Source organism: Oenanthe melanoleuca, chromosome Z (genome assembly GCF_029582105.1).
Source record: "Oenanthe melanoleuca isolate GR-GAL-2019-014 chromosome Z, OMel1.0, whole genome shotgun sequence".
In the NCBI taxonomy this organism is placed as follows: domain Eukaryota; kingdom Metazoa; phylum Chordata; class Aves; order Passeriformes; family Muscicapidae; genus Oenanthe; species Oenanthe melanoleuca.
The window spans coordinates 56,996,660-57,019,046 of record NC_079362.1 but is presented as its reverse complement, the minus strand read 5'-3'; the positions used below and the strand labels follow the sequence as shown (position 1 = coordinate 57,019,046).

The following is a 22,387-nucleotide window of genomic DNA, read 5'->3' as shown; positions in this document are numbered from 1 at the left end:
TCTCTGGGATTGCTTTCCTTTTTGTTATTGGTAGGAGACTCCCACAGAGGTTAGCTGACCTGGCTGTGGTAGTAAGATCCTGAAATGGGGAAGGTGAATACTTCTAAAAGTACTATGACCATTTGTGAAATGGATGCATTAATGTGGTCAAAGTGGTGACAAAAGGGAAATGAAATTGTTTCAGCAAAGACAAAGTTAACTCTGTTGTTATTCTCCAGTATCTATGTATATTTATAATAGTCTTAAAAACACAGGAAAAATGCTTTTTCCACGAGCATCTGTCTTCAGTGCATAGATTGGATGATTCAGATTTGTAGGGTGATATGTTCTTTTCTCTGTAGACCCTCTCATTCGTTTGGAAAGTTGAAGGCAAGCCTGAGGGTTTAGGGAAAGGGGATAGAAGAAGATGCTTTGAGCTGTCAAATTTCCCTTTATGCACTGCCTTTGCTGTAGTGTAGCTGTGGTAGTAAATAATCTTCATAGTAAACAGCAGAGATTGCCACTAGTGACATTTCTTTTCTCTGGATGTTTGCTTTGAGACCTTACACCTCAAAGTGTAGACAAGTTGAGCACTCATAGATGTAACTGGAAGATATCTGAGTTAATTTTAAATAAAAGGGCTAAAAATTAGATGCTTATCCAAGAGGATCAAATGCTCGTAATTCCTTTTACGTGGTTAGGTGGATTTGTTTGGGTCCTATCAGCCTTTCTTTAAGTGAAATATCAGTACAGTCTTCCAAACTAAACAAGTGAAGTGTCTACTTCTTCGTTTAACATGGTCATGACAAGTGGGCTGTCTGGGAGAGAAAATAGTTGGAACCTTCTTGGAGGAGTAGGAAAGGGTGCAGGGAAGCACCCTTAAAGGTAAATGTAAATGGAGAGTGGGTAAGACAGCTGACATCTGTGGGATGTGGCAAGTAATATAATTATTTACTGTGGGATACACTTGCTTCTGGGACAATCAGAGCACAGAAAATCATAAAGAAACATGAGACATGCATCTTTGATCCTACCATTTTTAGTACCTAGTGGTGTTGCTATCATTACTTTTCTGTGTTTCACTTTTGAAGGTATTACATATTTCTCTCTGATTCAGAGATAAATTGGATGGTTTTGAAAAGAACTTCTGCACAAGTTACATCAGTTTGTATATTGGTTTCATTCCTGTTATTTTTATGACAGCATTACTGTGTTATATTAAATACTTAATGTTTTAGGAAGTTCATATGAAGATACAGAGTATAAAGAGAAGTTCTACTTGTTTTTGTTTAGATTCTTTGGTCTTTTATTTTTTTATCTAGGCCTGGTCTAGTTTCAAGGTGTTTTTATCAGTGGAAGTTTTAATTCTGCTAAATATTTTAGCAAGGAGAGGAATAGTTGTTTGTGAGATCAATGGAAGTTGCAGTATGAGTAGTTTGGGTTTTCCGTGTTTCATTTATTTTGAAATATTTTTTTTATGATATGGAAGTTGTGTTTGAAGTTACCTGTTTGTATTTTAATATGCTTAAGCTGCATTTGGGAAAGGTCAAGTCCTTTAGAGATTAGTCTATGTTCCTAAATGAGCTTTGGGGAAAGAGGGCATATTACTTTTCTGATATTTTTCTACTGTTTGCTAATTTTGAGGTCGATATTGCTGTTGGCACATAAGTCTGTTTACTTTCTAGTGATTGGAGTGCGTTAGGGTTTATTTTGGTTGGCCATTACCTCTAGAAAGATGCTACTATTAATAGAAATAGATTTTGAGAGAAAGTTAGGTTTCGAATTCATAGTGAAAATGAAGTCCTGGGTTTCTACAGTGCTGAGTCATTTGAAAGATTCGTTTATATGTCTGCAGACATGGTGCCCAAAAGTAGCAGATGCTTTTGACCAGAAACCCTGCATTTTCTGGTGCCTTCTTACTGGGCTTCTAAAAGCAATGAATACAAGTGGTGCACTCTTTCTGCAGTGCACTGTATAGCAACAACACTGAACTCACATATGCTTGCTTTCAAAAGCAGGGAGTAATGATGCCTCACCCCTTGAGAAGGATCCATCTGATGCAGTAGAAAACAGGAGGAGAGCTGCTGTTCAGAGTAGTACCCGTGTTGAGATTCAGTAGTCTACCTTTATTTTAGTTTCTCTTGGTTGGTTAACTTTACAACATTACAGCACAAAATAACTCCTCTGTGTTTGTCTGTATGTACATACAGACTTATAAAAGCATATAGAGATAGATACATATGTATGCATGTATCTATAGCTTTTTATTAGTAGAAACTAATTTCCTAGAATAAGCATAGTTGAATTTGAAAATTGCAGGCTACAATGTTTTACAAACAGTATTGGTCTACAGGGTGGTTCTTTGCATATGAGAACATAACAAATAAATAACCTGAAGACTGGATTCTGACTAGAATAAGGAATTACCCTGTATTCTGCAGTGGTACAAACTTCTAAGAGCTGTGTCATTAAAGAATGTAAAAATTGTCTGATTCTAGTAATTTTTACCTTTATATTTCCTTCTCTGCCAGACAAGATTAGCAATACTTTTGCCATATATGTTGTTTTTTGTAAATAAATCCAGATTTAGGCTACTGATAAACTTTTTTTTTAAAAATCTCTAAAAATTTATGCTTAGCTCAGTATTTTCACTTTCCTGTCAAATGATGATTAAGGCTTTTTGTTTATGTACACATGTATCATGGAGGTGTGTGTATTCCTACATATACAAAGGCATGTGTTGGTACAATTTCTGTCTTGCTTGTGGTGTCCTGAGCAGTTTTTGACTTTTTTTTTTTCTTTTGTAAACAGAATATCTTTACAAATCATAGCCTGGATGTGAATGTAAGATGGTTGGCTGTGCTGTACTTCAAAAATGGAATTGATCGCTACTGGAGGCGGGTCGCACCACAGTAAGTTTTCAGTTCTTCCACTTAACTGTCTTAAAGTTGGTTTTGTTATGATTGCCAGGCTGGAAAAACAGTAGATCCTTAATTCATAGAAGTTACATTGGAATTTATGCTGAAACTGACAACGTGCTTCAAACTTCAGGACTTGCTGATAAAACATTTTATCTTTACGTTGCTTCTATGACTCTGTTCATTATTTACTTTTGAGAACTGAGTTAGAAGTCTGTTTCACAGATATTAGGTTTTAAAGTGATGCAGTAAGGGTTACAGCAGCAAGACCTGTATTTACTGATAGTATCAGAAGTGAAAGGTAGTCAGTCTGTTGGAGACTGAGAGAGACATTTTATTTAAGCTGATTCATATTGAATGTGTATGTGGGAAAGAGGCAGTAATTACCATACTGAGAAGTTCTGGTCTTCATTTTTTGTTGTTCTGATATATTGGTTCTGATAATGCATGACAAAGATGTCTCCAAAGCAGATGAGAAATATAAGCACTTTTCATGAGTACAATGTAATTTACTGAAAAATTACAAAAAGTGCCATTTTAATATATAACCAGTGGAATTATATACTTCCCTGTCTTTTAAATGAAGTGCTTATTTTTCTTTTAAAAACAGGTGTGATTCCACAAAGAGTTTCAATTCCAGAACTCATAAAGGCTTGCAAGTGTCCAGTCTCTCTTAAATGCTGGTAATAGATGGAACTGTCCATGTCAGATGGAATTAGATGTAGGGAATTAGATGGAATTCTAGGTACAGTTTTTCTGGATCACAAATCTAAGTTACTGTTATGATACAAAGTATGATTTTCAATGTTCTTTGTTTGAGATAGTTTAATGTATTTTGTCTTGCATTGTAAGCTTTTCTGAAGATCTACCAAAAGAGGAAAAAATTATAAAATTTTGTATCCACAGCACATTTTATGTGGTGTAGTACTCCTTCATTATTGCATAGAGCACTAGAGTATTAATCTGTGTGAATAAGTATATAATTGCAAAATACCTGCAAGCATTTGGATTATTTTTTATGTGATAGGAAAATACCATCTCTTTCATGAAAGATGGTATATATCTTTGACATTTCTGGTTAACAGGATTCTGCTTACAATACTAGTACTTTGCAAGAGCTGTTGGAAGAAGTCAAACATCATTTCAGTTTATTATTTTTAGATACCGGTAGCATTTCTGGTAAAAAAGCTTGGTTTATTTCTTGCAGAACTAAAGACTAGAATTTTACTGTTTGAGGTAAAAATTAAATAAAAATCTTTCAATGTAGTTTTCCTGTAGTTTTAAATTAAATGTAATTTTAAAAATACATTTTTCTTGACTACTGAAGATTCCATTAAATCTATGTTAAATTTCCAGTGCAACCCTATTTTTCCCTATTTCCAATTTTTCTGCCACTAATTTAATGTGATTAAAGCAAAAAGTAAAATTTTTAAATTGTTGGCTGGTGCTAAGGATTCAATGGAGTAATGAGTACTAAATCTTTATGTCCAGCTGTTTTTCTTTCTAAATTTGTTAGATGGGACTTTTTGTCAGAACTCACCCAGGTCGTTTTTTTTGTAGAGTGTGTTGAGGTCATTTTCAGAAATCCTGATTTAAACTAAATTCTTAAGTTAATTATTTTGTGAACCAATCGTACTTCAAATGTCATGATTTTTTGGAGGCTTCATTGTAGTGGCTGCGTTTTTGTTGTCTTTGCAAAATTCTTGTCTTTCATCTTGTGTGTCACTTCAGCAGCTGTTGCCTGTCCATCCATAGTAGTACGTCAAAGCATGTTTTGATGTACAGATCAGGCTAAAAACCACATTTTCCAGTGAGAGTGATTTTGAACATAAGCCTAGGAACTTCCTCCCTCCTGCTTTTTCAGGCAGCTTTTCATATAGCTGTGGTGAAGAGTCTAGAGTTGTCATAGACTCTTTTCAGGCACATTTTGGCCTTTTCTTTTGAAATTTGTTGTCAGCCTCCTGAAAAGCTGGTCTCACAAGATAATTTTATATTTTTTTTTATTTTCTTCAAAAGTGGTTTGTCTTGAATTCAAGAGTTGAACATGTTTTTGATTTTACAGACAATTACTTTTGTGTCCCATCTCTTGTGGACTTTGTTCTCTTATTTGAGTACTGTGTTAGCAACTTTAACAATACTTTTTAAATATATGTTTCTACTTGTGTGATGACTCCTCATAAGCCAGAAATCCAAATCTGGAATATCAGACTTTAAAAAAAAAGCTCGAAAAGAATTTTTTAAGTATTTGGATGTATATTTCTCCATACCACACACACACAGAGAAAGATCAAAGTAGTGTTGAACTTGCAACTTGAGAAACATTACAGGATAGTAGATAGTACTTAGAATGATAGTACTCAGATGAAGTTGTTTTAATTTTTGGGCACACATAGTTCAATGCTGAAGGGAAATAACTGGCTGAGTGAGGCAATTCTTCCTAATTTCTCGCCTGCCTATGACTTTTATGCATGGAATTGTGGAACTGCCTTTCTTGCAAGGCATTAAGGGTGGCTGAGGTGTGGTGGCAGTCTGTGTCTCCTTCAGGGCTGAGGGTGTCCCAGTTCTCCTGCAGATGTCACTCTCGTGTTGTTAAAACGCTGAATTCCTCCTCCCATGGTCCAGCAAACCCTCAGGGACCGTCACACAGTGCTGTGTGGCACTTGCATCAGCACTGACTTCTTAGATTTTTTTTTTTCATTACTGTTTTCCTTATAAGTTTTTCTTATCAGAAGCTCGTGTGTTTGAGGTGTTCATCCTCATGAATCTATTTATTTTCTTTCTTTTGTTTTGTCTGCAATGGCAAAAACTTAATTACAGCGTTTTTATTTACAGTAGGTAATGAACTGAATCCTTGCTGCTCTTAGACTGTGCATATGATCATTTTAATATAATTATAATTATGAAAAAGTGTTCAAGGCCAAGGGTCTTATGAGCCCACAAAATAAATGAAGTCATATATTAAAACAGGATAATTTTTTCTTTACAAACCAGGTTTTAGGTGTTTTCTATTGTCTCTGAAACTGAGGTGTTATACAATCTACATTTAATTGAGAGTGGATTTTAAAATTTTATTAATAGGAGCTTTTAGCTTTTAGAAACTACTTAGGGGATGCCTGTATGTGTGGAAATTATATACTGCATTTTCCCATTATAAAAGAAAAACCCAAAAAACCACAAAAATTTATTTTTCTTGAACATGACCTTGTGGCTTTAGATTAAAAAATTAAATTATTACATGCAGAAAAGCTTTTACTGTTGCAGAAATCTCTCTACCATTTTTACCAAAATGTTTTTAGGCATAATATAATTTTATGTGGAAAAAATATTAAAGCCTGTGTCTTAATTTAAAAAATAAAATCTAATGCTGCAATTACCTTGGAAAATAAGATTAAGTGTAGAGTTCTGCGTCACCAGTGAACCAATGAATTGCCCCTCTTTTGTAATATACTTCAAAAGCTAAGTCTGATGTAGGAAATGCTGAGTACTTGTGTTTCCTGCAGAGAAAGTGAAAACTAGAATATTTTTGCAAATGTTTGTTCTTATGGCAATTCTTGCCTCTATTCTTTTATTATTTTGAGATTTGTATTTAGTATTTGTCTAGATTAGTGTGAAACTTATGCTTTAGGGAGCTTTAGACATAATTTTAGTTATCAATATATAAAACTAGCTGGTTAATATCTGTGCCTGAGGTCAGACAAGAGGAAGTGGTTGTGTTGGTGTATTTAATCTTCTTAATATCCAGTCATTAGTCTTCACTGAGATGTGATGTTTGCATGTATGCTTCCAAGTCGTTTCAGTGTTAGGTGAAACTTCTGTCTGAGCAACCTTGGGTGATAACTTACAGGCTTTCTATGAAGAAGCAGCAGCTTTCTAGGTCCTGTCAGTAAATGAAAATGTGTTGGCGTTTTTGGTTTGGTTTGGGTTTTCTTTTGCCCTGATAGTATAATCTATAAGTACCAGCAAAACTTTTTTTAAAGCAGTGTGTTGTGTTTCCTTCCTGGAACTAATAAGAAAATTGCATGATACCATACTGTAGCTGGTAGTCTTAAACTGATAGAGGTTACTTAAAATGAAATACTAAGATACCACAATGCTGCACTTGAATGAAAATTAACCTTTATGGCTTAGAATTTGCCCTGCTCAGTATTTTCCCCTGCATTTTATGGAGAACGTATCAGCATACTTTTCACACAAAGTGTAATTTACAAGGGGTCTGTACTTTTAAGTATAAATATATTATTTGCTTGTAGAAAAGGATTTCTAATAGAAAAGACTGCTTTTAAAAAAGAGCTGTTATCTCATATGGTGATTGCCTTATTATGGACACTTTTTGGCCATTGTCCATTAGAATACATAGGCAAATTCATGTTCAAATCCTCAGTTCTGGCAGTAATGACTCTATAACAATTGTCTATGATCAATTTATTTGTATTTTGTACAGTTCTGAGTTTTTTCACAATATATTTGTGTGTCTCACTCTGTCAATTCTCTTTTGCCTTTTATCTTTAAAAAGGTACCTTCAGATCTCAAATCATAAGACTAAAATGCCTTATAAGTATTTTTTTCACTGTTCCCTCTCTTCTTAGATACTTGAGATAGTGGAAAGAATCTTCTTTTTTTAGTTTTGATAGTGTTTTTGATAATTACATATTAATTGATAGTATTTTTTTAATTGAAAATAAATAATATTTTAATAAATATATCCTGGCAGTGCTCTTTCTGAAGAAGAAAAAACTACATTGCGTGCTGGACTTATCACCAACTTTAATGAGCCAGTGAATCAGGTTAGTGGTGATTGTTTATTACTCTCCCAAGAAGTGCTTGTATTGATAGATAGTTTGGTTTCTTTCTTTACAAAGTATTTAATTTTTATAATACAGTTGCAGTTTACGTATTGCTTTCCAGACAGATCTTTGGGTGAGATCTTTTACTGCAGATCATGACTCGTTGAATTATAGAACCATTTTGGGTGGAAACAACATGTTTTGTCTCTATGGTTTGTTTCTTTTGGTGTTGCAGTGGCAGTTTGTTGTCTTTTGCTGTTTGTCCAACCATTTGGTGAAATGGTTCAGGGAATGGATGTAGCTCAAAGATAAACTTTCCCTGAGGGATTTTTTGTTTTTTTCAGCTATGTCTGTTCTCTTACCTGACTCCCAGTGTGGCCGTACAAGGAAGTGTGGCAGTGGCATAGCAGGAATGAGCTGTTGAGATTGCTGCTGTATAAATCCACTGGAGCAATATTGCTGTCATTGTCTGGTTACAGCATTAGTGAATTTAAATAAGCTTAATAAAGATTCAGTGTGATGGTGTCTTTTCTTACATAAAGTGACTAATTGTAAGATGTGATTTTGATTAGAATAAGAATTTTTTATTATATTGAGTACAGAACTAATGTTAGGGGCACAGAATATGCCCATACTACATGGATCAATCTTACTTCTGCTAACTTTTTCATCATATAAGTATAAGATTCTGCAAAGAGGTATTTGCTACTATTTTGAGCTGGACCTTAAATAACTTTGTCAAGGAAGTACAGAAATTATAGGCATAAGGTAAAGATTAAAAAGAAAAGGCATTGAAAATAAACTTCTGTTCTGCAGACAGTTCTGTTCTAACTTTTCAGGATTTTTTGGAAGGATTAAGGTAAATTCTAGGATTAGAGCAATTTATCAAAATTATGGTATTTTAGTCTTTGTAGAAGCCCATTGTGAAATTTTGTGGCAATTTTGACTAGAGTTAAAATTTTTCATTGCAAATGCCATTTTTTATAATGCGCATGAAGTATTTCAAGATTTGTTATGCAGATATAGTTTCAAGGTAAACAGTATGACCAAATATTACTTGTTTCTGTATTTTAACACAAAAAAAACCCCCTACAAAATATGTCAAGGTAAAGCTTCTACTAGATAGCATATAATTTATCAAATATTTAATTTTGAAGCTTGTATCTTTTTTGCTCATATAAGTAGGTAAATTAATTATAAAACTCTAATATTAACTAAATTGTTTATAAAACAAAACTTTTAATCAATAGTTTTTCTATAAATTCATAAGTATTTCATCAGTTTGTCTGCTAAGATAGCATAGCATGTTTTGTAGTTGAAAATGCCACTGCTGATGAGCATTTGTGGAGTTCTCTGCCAGTAGTTGCAGTTGAGATTTGAGCCTTTTTAACTGACATTTTAAAGTGGCTTAGTGTTTTGATTTGTGTGTCCTTATGACATTTTTGGAATGCCATTTTTAAGATGTGGAGATTTTTGTTTGTTTTTATGGCAGCAGTCCAAGTAATTGCCTGAGCAATTATATGCAATATTGAAATATGTTTACAGAGTCCATATCCTTTTCTTTCCCCTTATTCCCCAATCTGTGTTGTAGGTATCCAAAGGTGTCCTTTCAGAGGAATCTTTTAGTTCCCAGCCTGCTTGATATGTCTGAGTTTTGATATCCTGTGTTCCTGATAACTGCACTTTTCCAGTCTCAGATATTTCATAACACAGTTGCTATCTGCTTGTGCCTTTTGCATCACTGAAGGCAGAAAACATTATGGCTCCTGTATAGAAAGAAAAACAACACAAAAAAAGTGAGAAATAGACATATTACACAGATGTGATGATATAGATTGACTTCCAGAGGAGGTAGAGGAGAAAAGGAGAACATACCATTTGCTAAGAGCATAATTTCCATGCCCTCTGAATATATTTAGCATATCGGGGGAACAGTGGAACAAAATACTTCTTCAAATATATGACAACAAATTCTTTTTTTTTTGTTTCTCGCCATTTAAAAAAGCTAGTCCTCAAGATAAAATTACTTTCGGTCTTCCTGGGAGATTGCTTCTTGTGTTGTTTATGGAGAAGAATTTATTTGCTCCCCCTGACAACTGACAGAGGGGATAATCAACTATTTGGTCTGGTAATAAATAGGATTCCCAGCTTTTCCTTGCAAATACTGACATCACTTTCCTGAAGCAATTCTTCTCACTAAGCAGCATCATAGGAATAAATACTATAGAAAACTTGGTGAGGTTGTCAAACTCCAGATGAAACAGGTCAGGAAGAAGAAAAGAAGAAGGGCATAGCTCTGTCTTCCTTAGGCCTGTGAATTGCTTGGATTCCTTGTGGGAGACTAAGAAGGTGGCTGGAAGTGTGGTTGTTCTAGGATGTTGAAGGAGAGCATGTCTTCTTCGCTAATCCAGTCAAGGACCTTTTCAGTTAGAGTGGGATAAGAACAGGGAAAACAAGAATATTAAATATTAGAATATTTGAGGAAGGGTTTTGAGGGACCATACAAAATACGTTAAGGAATGTTCAGGGGAAGGGAGTTTCACAGCAGCCAAGTGTGGAATAGACAGAAAGAGGACATAAGAAGGGGCAGTCGTGTAAGCCACAGGTGGTCTGTACCTGTGCCTGATGACCACTGCCTGTCCTGTGTTCTGGTTACATCCCTTACCTGTCTTATTCTGTAATCTCACTCTGTTCATCATGCCTGTGTGCTACAAGGACCAGGTTACAGCTGGTGGCAAGACTGGTGTGAGTGGGATTTGGGCCCAGCAACCCAAGGCAGATGGTGCAGGTGCCCCTGACGTGTGGTTCTGAAGATCTGGAGCAAGAGAGAGTCTCAGTTCCAGTTGCTGAGATGGGGCTTAGGCTTGCACATAAGTGTGCCTAAAAGTCAGGTAGAGCAGAGTAAAGAGTAATATCTGTTCAGCAATGTATGTTCATAGAAAGTGATAGAGAAGATCACTAAGTAAAAAGTGGTTCCCAAATATTTGTTACTTCATTTATATGATTTCTAGAATAAATATAGTTGCTGGTCTTCATGTAAAATTTAAACAAGGCATTAAATTTAGTATTTTGTGTAAATAGTTGCTAAAAACATAAAATAGAATGTTTTTTCTCCACATTTATTTACATTCAGCAAACTTAAAAACAGCATAAGAAAAAGCACACAAAAATCTAGCAATCCATACTAGTCTTATTTTGGTCTAGGTTTTATTTGGCTGTGGATCTCATTATTCATTTTCTAAATGCTCTGTGACTTAATGGTGTCTGTCTTTTGGGTTTTTTTTTTTGCAGATAGCGACTCAGATCTCTGTACTGATTGCTAAAGTTGCCAGAGTGGACTGTCCAAGGCAGTGGCCAGAACTTATACCCACTCTTGTAGAATCTGTGAAGGTGCAGGATGATCTTCAACAGCACAGGGCGCTACTTACGTTTTACCATGTTACAAAGACCCTGGCATCCAAACGGCTTGCTGCAGACAGGAAGCTTTTCTATGATGTAAGTAATGTGATCCAGTATTGTAGAGCATGCAGGCTTTGTATTGTACATGCTTGCTTCTTTCTGAGTTTAGCTGGCATTAATAGCATGTCTGTGGACTTAAATGTCTGCCTTTGGAACAGAAATGTTCTTATGTTGGGTATCTGTGTACTGTGGAATAACTGGAAGTCAGTTGCTGGGTAAGATGTTTGAGACCTTTATTAATTTTGCATACAGCTTGAACATATCTTGATTTGTGTAAAGAAACAGAGCTTCATCTACAGAACATAGTATCTGCAAGTCAGCCTTATGATGTACCATAATCTTCTTACTTTTGTTGGAATTTATGGAGTTTTTTTGGAAGTGTGTTCTGAATTCTTACATCAATGTAGTCTTTAAGAAATACTGGGGTTTAGACCTCTATACTGCCATATTTTAATTTTTTATCATCAGCAGGAATGTGTTTGAGGTTTTTCCAGGCCATCTTTTCAGGTTAGTTAAAAGGCAAGATGTGAATGCAAATGCCAGATCTTGTGCCATTCAGCTTACATTCTCCACTGTAAAAATCCACTTATTAGAAGACAGATGTAACTTTGGCTGCAGGCCATGCATCTCCAAACCCATTTGGAGTTGGGCAGCAATGTAGAACAGTTAACTGAATTTAGTGAGTTAAACATTTTTTCCAAACCTGTTACTCTTGAATTTTTGAAATTTTAGTTTATTCCTTCATTTTAAAGGGGAGAGTGAGCACTGAAAATGAAGACTGTTTATGGAGATGTACCTATTTATCTATGTAGAAATTTCTGTCTATGTAATCAATAAGATGAAATTTTAACCATCAGGAGTCTGAGGCATTGAAGACTGACTTGTCAATAGGACCTCTGCTAACCTTAGTCAAAGCAATCAAATAAACAGGTCATGTGCTTTTGACTCCATTTATGGAAGATGTAGCAGACCAGATACGGAAATCTGCAATATGAAGCTGTTAAGTGCTATCACAACTGAGTGAGAAAACCTTTATATTCTGTTTGTAATTCAGATATCTTTATCAGTTAAGCGCTGTGTGTGAACTGTAATGTGAATTAAGTTTCAGATTTGTTCAGTTCTACCTGATTAGAAACTATTGGTTAATCTAAATTTAAAAATTTTGGCGGAAAAGGTCAGTGTTTACAGCTAGATCTACAAAGTAAAGTTAGTTTTGGAGTAAGCATTGTTTAATACTATTGCACCTGTAACTGCTAAGTGTGTCCCAAGTAAGCTGATTCAGACATTTGCTGATTCAGACATTTACTGATTCAGACATTAATTTAACTGTAAAATGTTGTCTTTGTGGAAGAAGAGGTGATGAGGAAAACTGATAATTTTTTGGAGAGTCATATTGTATTATACACCAGCAGCTTTATTTACTGAAAATCAGGTAAGAAAGGAGCCCTAAATAGTTTTCTTTAAGGTGAGAGTCATAGTAGTCCCCCCAAGTAGTCGGGGAAACCAGTAAGTCTATCATAACATCTTCAAATGAACGCAAGGTATTTTTCTGCAAAATATTTTTATATTAGTACAACTCATTACAACTAAGAAGAGAAAAATTGTGGACATTGTGGCCTGTGATACCCACAAGAAGCTAGATTAAATATTTTAATTGTCTAAACCAGCCTTTAAAATTTAGTAATTTATTATGGCATAGCATAATTCAGGAAACAAAATATATTCTTGATCTTCATTTTTCAGCTTACATCAAGTATTTACAGCTTTACCTGTTCCTTGTGGAATCATCATACAGATACATTCCTGCAGCAGATTTGTACAGGGGATGAAGCTGCAGCTGCAAATTCACTAGAAAGGACCTTGTTGTCATTGAAAGGTAAATAATATAGAATTATGTTAAGTGTAAGGAATGAAAAGCTTTCTTCACAGGGAATGTGTAGAACTTCTTTGGTAAATAGTTCCCATTCTCTAACAAAACCATGCCCATTGGGAATAACCATATTCTTGATTTATGCTACCTGTGCTACTAGCAAGGCAGAGAGAGGATTGCTCATGCAGAAGGGAAAGAGAGTAGTCTTGTTTCTCAGTATGTGAGAAGCTGTGCATTCCACTGTGCACGTTGTAAGAAGTCAATATCTAGGGTTTTGGAAAGTGGGTGGCAAAACAGGATGCTTTCTTACATGTATTGTAATTTAGGCTTGAATGTCTTTAGCAATTAATTGAGGAAGCTGAGCTACAAGTTTCATTCCATTAAGTTCACCCTGGTCCAGTAAAAAGCTACCCTTAGCAGTTAGTTTATGTTTCAGGTTGGTGCTCAAAGGCTTATGAGTGGAGTAAATGCATATCCTGACTACTTGGCTGCTTTGAGCAACCGAGATTTTTGTATGCAATGCTTGCAATGTAGGTAATATGTGTCCTGAATTGTTTCAGAAGATGCAATGTGCAGCTTTTCTGGGTTACTGGCAGTGATAAACCTGAGGGAATTTACAAGTGTCTTATGGGCCTTACTTGACTGTACTTGGCCCTTTTCCTACTGCAGGGATCTTTCGGGACTTGAATGCTTAGAGTTTTGGCAGAATTCTTCCTGATTGAGTAATTCTTGGAGTTCTCTTCATTATTTTACACAAGGCGTATTTTAAAGTAATTTCAACAAGGTGAATGCTGGGTATGGATGAGGCATCCAGGACCTAAAACTACATGTATTTTTAAAGCATTGAGTTGAAAGAAAGGCATGGAAAGTGGAATTACAACTGTGTTCTGAAATTTGTGGAAACAAGAACTAATAAATAGCTACACAAGTAATTTTTTTTCCCAGTGCTTCGAAAACTAACGGTCCATGGCTTTGTAGAACCTCATTGGAATGCAGAGGTGATGGTAAGTGCGTTTCTAGTTCTAGATTAGAAATCATTTGTGATGATTTAAGATGTTCTCATAATACAGTGCAGAATAAGCTTCATCTTTCAAAGACATGTTTGTTTTTCAGGGTTTTCTCCATGCTGTGTTTGAGCGGTTAAAACAGTTCCTGGAGTGTAGTAAGTATCTGAGTATCTTTCACTGTTAAACATTAGAAACTGAATGCAAATATACAGGCTAGTGCATCATCAGTCAACATTTAGTTGCAAGGTATTTTTGTATAAGTCAAAACTATTTCTTTAAATGCTGTCAAACTATCAAAGAAGAATTCAGAAAAAGTGTCTTTTTGTATGAATGGGCTAAAATCACACCAAAATTTTATCTGGTGTCATACTTTAACAAAACATACTTCACTTTTTTACAAAAACAGATTTTAAAATGAATAGGAAGAATTTTTTAAAATAAGTTATATGAAATTTTGATATTTTGATGAGGTTCCTGGGTTCAGGAATCCTGTACTTTGGTAAGAAGGCTGATCTGGGCTTTGATCCTCATTTTTAGAAGAGGTGGAAACTTCCCCAGTTTGCCACTTTCCCTATACTACAGTCAGGCTCCTATTGGTTCTTTCATTTTTGACAAGAAAGGTGCAGAGTTTGAATAGAAGAAATTGAAGGCCATCCTGTGCTGAAGTTTGGTATTTATTGTAGTCCCCTAGAAAATGAGGACTTTAGGGTTTCTGTGTTCTAAGACAAGAACTGAGCTGAACCTTCCCATTTCCACTTTTCTAATCAGTAAATTGTTTTGCAAAAGCAGGTACAAGTACCTTATAGGATTAGTGTTTACATTTACTATATCATGTTTCTGCCTGTGTGCCTTCAATATGGCCCTTTGTGGTTTTTCTTTTGCTTTATAAAGGTTTTGTCTGGTCTTTTTCCCAATTCGGAATGTTTTCTAATGTCCATAATAAATTGTTCTTTAAGATGGAGTTTCTACAAAAGCACATAATAGTATGTGGTAATAGTTTTATTAAAAGAACATCTTTATATTTTCAATGAGTAATTGTTTTTTTGTCTATACTAGCATTTGTTTGCATTATTTTAACTGCCTTTTATTATTGAATTTTCTGTAATGATGTCACAATTGTTATAGCCTGATCAAGTGCAGTGGATTTCACTGCAGTTGAGAGAAACAGTTTAAGATTTGTTTATTCCCAGTACTCATTACCTTGAATTTGACTTGGTATTGATTTTGCCCTAGAACTTTCAGGCTTAACTTAATCTTTTAACTACAGTAAAAATAAATTCTTCTCCAGTGTTAATTATTTAAAACTTAGCTATCCAGAATGAAAATGAAAGCCTAAAAAATAATAGTGGTGAAATGTCTGATTTTCCAGGTAGAACTATAAGAGCAGAAAGCATATGCAGAGATCGTCTAGAAAAGACCATAATTCTGTTCACTAAAGTGGTAAGTGAAATCTCATTTCAGTTACTGTACAGCTTCTGGTTCTCCATCCAGATACATATGTATCTTAAAGTGAATCTGTTTCAGACCTTTCAAAGAAATGGAAGGAGCTGCAACTTAAGACTTTGTTATGAGTCGTATTTTTGAAGAAAAGTCTGTTTACTCACACTGATGTAAGTTGCAGCAGCAAATAATACATTTTCTTAGCTCAAACAAAATTAAGTGCATTCCGTAAGTAAATTATTTAGCTAGAATTTGTTTAAAGAAGAGTTCTAGAAGCATTGGTAAAACAATGGTAATGGTATAAAGGAATAAAGAAGAAATAGACTCTTCATCTTATCTTTTAGAGGCTGTTAGATCACTATTTCCATGGCTTTGTTTGTTCTTTGGGATTACTGGCCACTAATTAATCAAAAGAAAACGAACAACCTACTTTATTGCCTTGTGAGGCTTGTAAAGTGTGATACTTGGACTTGTCAGCTGATTCTCTGTAACTGTTAAATGCATATTGTATTGAAGGTAATTTTAACATAGACATTTGGTCTGGTTTTTTGTTTGTTTGTTGGTTTTTGGTTTTTCTTAAAGTTATAAAATCTACTGAGTTCCCATTGTTTTCAGTTTCTATCTAGAGGCCATGGGTATAATTTCAATATTCAGCCTAGTTATCAGAAGTAAAAAGCACCTATCGGCTTCAACAAAATTGAGCTGAAGATGCTCTGACACATTATTTTTGTTATAGCACTTAGATTGCAAATGTGCCTCTTTTTTCACAGACCCTAAGAGAAAGTAAATTTGATTAATAGGAAATCTACCACCTATAGAAATTCACATGCAAGAATGTGCATTTAGGCATTTTGCAATTATAAAGGAGATTAAAGGAATCCACCAGTGTATTTTAGATCACTAATTGGAAAAGGCAGGTTGAGAAAGCAAGTGCTTGTACTGCAGTGGTGTGTTGAGGGGGAATTTATATATCCTTTTTTGCTTACACTAATTCAAATAGAGATGAATTATCTGCTGAAATACTCACTGTTTTAAGTATGGCTGATATATTTTATTTACTACTAGCTAGCTGGTCTATCTGAATATGGGTATTGTTCCTCATACTTAAATAACTTTGAACCCAAATCAAGAATTTTGCTCTTAAATTATGCTTTATTACCAATTGATACAGATCTGTTCCTAATTTCCTGTCCATCTTCAGTTTTCTATAATTTTGTGTGAATTGACACCTGGTTTTGATAACTAGTTTACTAAAACATTTAATAAGACTTCACTAGAAGTGTTTTGATTTTTCTTTTTCTGTTTCCATTTTTTAAAGCTTTTGGACTTCTTGGATCAACATCCTTTCTCATTCACTGCTTTGATTCAGAGATCTCTGGAGTTCTCTGTGAGCTATGTTTTCACAGAAGCTGGTGAAGGAGTTGTATTTGAGCAGTTTATTGTACAATGCATGAATCTCATTAAGATGATTGTAAAAAATTATGCATACAAGCCATCCAAAAACATTGAAGGTACTGTTACTATTTAGTAAAATATTTTTTTGTCTTGAGAAACATTTTGCTGACTATTCTCATCAGTCAATACTCCTTTATTAATGTTTTAATAATTGCTGAAATATGTATGGTGCTGCCTGCATATTGATAATTGTTATTTTAACTTTTAAAGTATTAATGTATATTAATAATGACATTCCAAAGGAATTTTAAATGCAAAATATATTTGCATTTTTGGTTTTTTTAGTTTCCATTGAACTAATTTTAAAAAGAGCTGAGGTGTATAGAATTTGGTGTATTTTCATCAACTGGTTTGTTGTATCTTTCCCATGAGAAATGTTTAATGAAATGCTGTTTTTTCTATAATTGACTAATACCAGTACAGTGAAATACAGAAACACAGTGGATTGGAGATGCAGTTCAGTAAAGGAGTTCATTTGTTTTTGCTCTGTAGGACTGGTGAAACTTCTTACACTGCTGTATGTGTGAATTTAAAAAACACCTCAACCTTTCACATTGGTTTTACATGCGGCAGTGACTAGATAACGATTAGCATTCTCTATGAGTTTGAAAAAGTTTTATATACGTACTGATACGTGTGGGATTGGATTACTTGCTTAAAAACCTGTCTTACCAGCTGAAAGTCAGTTAAAGTCTGCTATGAAAATACATTTTTTCTGTTTTTCCCAGACGATAAGATTTTTTGTTTATTGACTTTTTTCTGATTTTACTAGACTAGTCTTTGATCATTAGGCCACTTAATTAATCTTCATGTTTTATTTCAGACAGCAGTCCTGAAACTCTTGAAGCACATAAGATAAAGACAGCTTTTTTCACATACCCAACACTAATGGAAATATGTAGGAGATTAGTCACTCACTATTTCCTGCTGACAAAGGAAGAATTGACCATGTGGGAAGAGGATCCAGAAAGCTTCAGTAAGAAACATGCTATATAGTTGGTTGTAGTGTAATTAGATGTTTGTATAAGTGCTTCATGTCCACATTTTCTCCACAAGTTGCCTACTGCAATATTGGCCATTTTACTTCTTGCAGTCTTCTTACACGGACAAATACTCCCTCTAGACATTCTTTTGTAATGAAAGATTTCTCTGTAGTCTATGATACCCTCTTATCCTAACGCTAAACTTTGTTTGAACCACAGTTGAAATAATACTTTTTTCTTTTTTTTTGGAAATAATAGCTGTAGAAGAGACTGGAGGGGATTCTTGGAAATACAGTCTCAGAGTAAGTGTTCAATTTGAAAGAAACCTCTTAAACATTCCTGAATGCAATTCTTGATAGTTTTGTAACCAAGACAGATTATACTTGAAATAAAATCCTTATGTTTCTTCAGATTTAGTAAAGTTTAATTGTTCTTTTTTCAGTGTTCAAACTTGCTGAAATACATGGGAATCTGTGCACTTGATATTTTAGGAGGGAAGGAGAAGGATTTGCTTTAGCATTTGGATTATGTAGCATCTGGTTAAGGGCAGCAGAAGTTTTCTCTTTTTTAAACTGGTGACTGATGTAACCACTTATGACTTTGGTAGTAGACATGACAAGTGAAGGAAGTTCCAGATGCATCTTTATTAGTTAATTATATTAATTAATTAGTTGTTATATTAATTAATTTAGTTCAGATCAGAAATAATAGTGTTGTAGTGTATCTCCAACTGTAACCGATGGGGTTTGCTTTGCAGAGAGATCTCAAGGTTATTTTGCTGGATTACTTTTATTTTAAAACTAAAAACTCAGCGTGGTGCATATAGTATGTTCTGGTTGTAAAAGGCTGTTCAGTGCAAGTCCCTGACCTACAGCCAGTGAGCCAACACAAAAACAGCCTGTGTCATACCCACAGTGTGGTCACTGGTGGTGCAGCATCAGCTGTTTCAGTCCACAGATTCATTGTTCTTCTGCCTCAGAACTGGTTGATTTAGATGCAGCCATCAAACTCTTGCTAGAGTTAAGCACAGTGTGTAGTAGAAAGAGTGCTATTTCTTGCAGCATTAATTTTGCTACTATATATTTTGTGTTTCAAACTGTGACCTTCGGTTCAAGGTATTCAGCACTTAAAATTTTAGCATAAAATGTATTTTAATTGCCTTTATTTTAATAGATTCTAACCAGATCTTTTAATTTTTCAGCCGTGCACAGAAGTTCTTTTTATTGATATTTTTCATGAATATAATCAAACTCTTACCCCAGTTCTTTTAGAAATGGTTCACAGTCTACAAGGTAAGTTCTTCTAAAGAAAAGAGGGGGGTATAAAATGTAGAACTGTTTAGAGGGACCCCTTTGGAAGTTTTTCCCAAATTTGTCATAAACCAGGATAAATACATAACATACTCTTGTCAGCTACTAAACGATTTGATCTTGTAACATTCAATTTTATATAGTGTGTTCTCGCTGTATTTTTCAAAGGACATGTTAATATTCTAAAATTATTTCTAAACCTGCCATTACAGAGCACATTGTGTATCCAGGAAGAGGTCATTGTAAAGGCTCTTGGGTTTTATCTTAACTATTCTAGATCTTTGACAAATGTTGTGGCATTTCTAATATCATGATGTTTCAGGCTTTCTTGGGAGCGATCCACAAGCTTAATTAACTCATTGGGTTGTTTTTAATTGGGAACTTCCTTATCAAATGTTGCAAGGCAGTTCATGCTGTGTCTCTGCCAAAATCTTGAGGGGGGAAAATAAACTTTAAAAGAAAAAGTTTAAGTTAGGCAGTAATTTTGGAGAGTCTAGATAACTTTGCAAATCTGAAGAATCAACTTTAAAAATTTATGGGTTTTCTGTATGAAGACTGAATTATTCATAGGTTGAGGAGTGATTAATATTTTCTTTGTTTTTCTTCATGATTCTTTGCCCATAAACTAAGTTTTATAATAGCCTGAAAAGATCATAGGTGGGAGTGGCTTTTTTTTCCCTTGTCATTTCAGCTCAGGTTGTTTCCCCTGGTCATCTTAGTAGAGTTACAATATTTTGTACTCAAGCTTATCAGAAAAGATCATTGCATTCTATTAAAATAAAATAAATGCTCATTTTCTGAGAGTTGTTTCTGACTTCACAAATGTGTTCATAAACTACTTTGTGTATGTAGGTTTTGGGATGGCTTGTTGTACTGTAATATGGGGAATAGTAAACGATTCCTTGTAATAGAGATGACAGTCAATGTGGTTTTGTTCTCCAAAAATTGCATAATTTAATACTACCATACTGAAAGGTATACCAGTACTTTTTAATTCTTCTGGGGTGCCTAGCAGTTTTCTTATGCTCTTCATGTTTTCAAATTGACATTTACTGTTGAAGTACTAGATGTTCTAAAGAATCCATTAATTCTTAAAAATTCAGAAAATATCAACTTTTAGACACACGTATAAAAATTCAGGGAACTAGGTCTAGGACCCTTTTGGATGTAGTACTATGAAGTTGACAATTGTCTGCAATTTTCAGGTTTTTAGTCTGTTCATTTAAAATACTTGCTTCTGGCTTAAGTGTATGTTGTTATTAAAAATGTTTGTTGTTTGTTATTAAAAATGTTCTCCAAAGAAGTAAGTCAGAATTAGGATGTGAAAGCAGAGATTTGTTTTTGATGTATTCACTGAACAAAGTGCCAAGACTAAACTTGTAAATTGAGTAAAAGCAGTGAAAGCAGTCTTAATTCAGGTCTTCCTTTCTTAAAGTATTTAAGTGCAAAGTTGCTTGCGTTCCTGGTTTTAGTGACACTTTTTTATTTAACTTTGGCTTGTAGGATCTACCAACATGGAAGATACCAATGCTATACTGATTAAAGATGCTGGTAAGTTAAGTTTTACTTTATCTTTGAAGTCACAGAGCATTTGTGTATGTGTTTTACTTCTCAAAAATTACATGAAGAATTAGCAAGATTTTTTTAAAGTCAATTGGAAAGTGGGACTTAAATTCTAATTCTCCTTTCATTGATGTTGGCCTTCACTTTTGAAAATGTTAATGTAAAAATGCACTGCTTTTTGGCTTTTTTTCTGAAACAAGTAATCTCCTTTACTGTCCTGTTCTTTCTGCTCTGCCAAGTATTTACCTTTAGTATATTCATGGAGATACTCTGTCCATTTTACTAGTGAGGAGATTTTATGGCAAAATAAAATAATTGTTTCTAATGGAACTCTCTTTTGATGATAGAGTAAGATCCTCATAATTCTTTTGGCTTCTATCGATTTTCTTCTGTAGTATCTTTCTTTTACTAATAATTTCCAGCGGAGTTCCTTTCATCATGATCTGATAAAACTTTCTAAAGAAAGATATGCTTCAATTTTGTTTTCTTTATTATGTTCAGGTTACCAAAATATTGTTTGAGTATTAAACTGATCTAATTATTTAGTATTAAAAAATCAGCATCTAAGCAAACAATAAGCATGACTGTTTTTTTCCCCAGTGTATAATGCGGTTGGACTGGCTGCTTATGAACTATTTGATAGTGTGGATTTTGATCAATGGTTTAAAAATCAACTGTTAGCAGAACTACAGGTTTCTCATGACAGGTAAACGCTTTGGTTTGTTATGCCTTCATCATTTAAATACAAACTGTTGATACAAATCAGATAAGATGTTATGCCTAATAATCGCCGAGTTGAAAAATACTCAACCTTGAAACATACACACTAAATGAGGAGAGGTATGAAATGCATACAGATAACTGATAGCAGTCACAGAAGTGACAGTGTTCATGTTTAAATTACTGTGTGGTGAGTACTTCCACAGTTCTGTAAAAGTACATTGTCTGTCTTCTTGCATACATTAGAGTTGACTAAGCCTTCTCAGGATAACCACCTTTGCTCATTTGAAAAAAGATGTTTAGGCCTTCAGAGAACCTGGAGTCCTCTAGGCAGCAGAGTCCAACTGAAATAGTCTCTGTTAAACTGTATTTTAGCCAAGAACAGGGATTTGTTCTTCTCTTTAAGTTTAAATACAAGCCCTCTGTAATTCTGTTCAGTAAATTTTGTTGCAGTAGAGGGGAAATAAAGGTTTGGGTTGTGTTTGTAAAGTGTGAATGATTGCAGCTTGTTCTACATGAGGAGGTTTATACAGTCCATCTGCCATGGTGTTTCCTTCTGACCAAGGTCACCCTCACTTGTATGGCCTGCACACGGGTACGTCCCACTGTTTAGTGGATGGGTGTTTTGAAATGGGGTATTTTCAAAGATAGTTTTGGCATCTCAGAACAGACAGAGCTGTCGCACCTCGTAACTGTCTGGAAGACACTGTTCCTACCTTTCCCTCAAGCTCACTCTTTCCCCAGGGGAAGGACAGTGACCAGTATTGTGCATGCTAATCCTTATCAGACAAGTTAAAATCAGCCATTGACTCTAATAAGTGTGTCTTATTTTTCTCAACGCAGTCATGAGCAGTGACCTGAATGTCCTTTCAAGACTGTTGCTGTGTTTTTCTTTTACA

The 22,387-nt window shown here is 34.6% G+C and overlaps 1 protein-coding gene across 4 annotated transcripts in view; it reads left to right on the top strand.

Annotated features, from left to right (window-relative positions):
- IPO11 (importin 11) overlaps positions 1-22,387 on the top strand; it is an 82,814-nt gene that overhangs the window by 10,706 nt on the left and 49,721 nt on the right. For all 4 annotated transcript variants that reach the window (XM_056513741.1, XM_056513742.1, XM_056513743.1 and 1 more), the window contains exons 5-17: positions 2,791-2,891; positions 7,609-7,681; positions 10,973-11,176; positions 12,884-13,016; positions 13,956-14,014; positions 14,124-14,172; positions 15,387-15,457; positions 16,776-16,968; positions 17,736-17,888; positions 18,154-18,197; positions 19,097-19,187; positions 20,709-20,756; positions 21,369-21,474. In XM_056513741.1, coding sequence (XP_056369716.1) covers positions 2,791-2,891; positions 7,609-7,681; positions 10,973-11,176; positions 12,884-13,016; positions 13,956-14,014; positions 14,124-14,172; positions 15,387-15,457; positions 16,776-16,968; positions 17,736-17,888; positions 18,154-18,197; positions 19,097-19,187; positions 20,709-20,756; positions 21,369-21,474 — 1,325 coding nt within the window. The remainder of the gene's footprint in view (positions 1-2,790; positions 2,892-7,608; positions 7,682-10,972; positions 11,177-12,883; positions 13,017-13,955; positions 14,015-14,123; positions 14,173-15,386; positions 15,458-16,775; positions 16,969-17,735; positions 17,889-18,153; positions 18,198-19,096; positions 19,188-20,708; positions 20,757-21,368; positions 21,475-22,387) is intronic.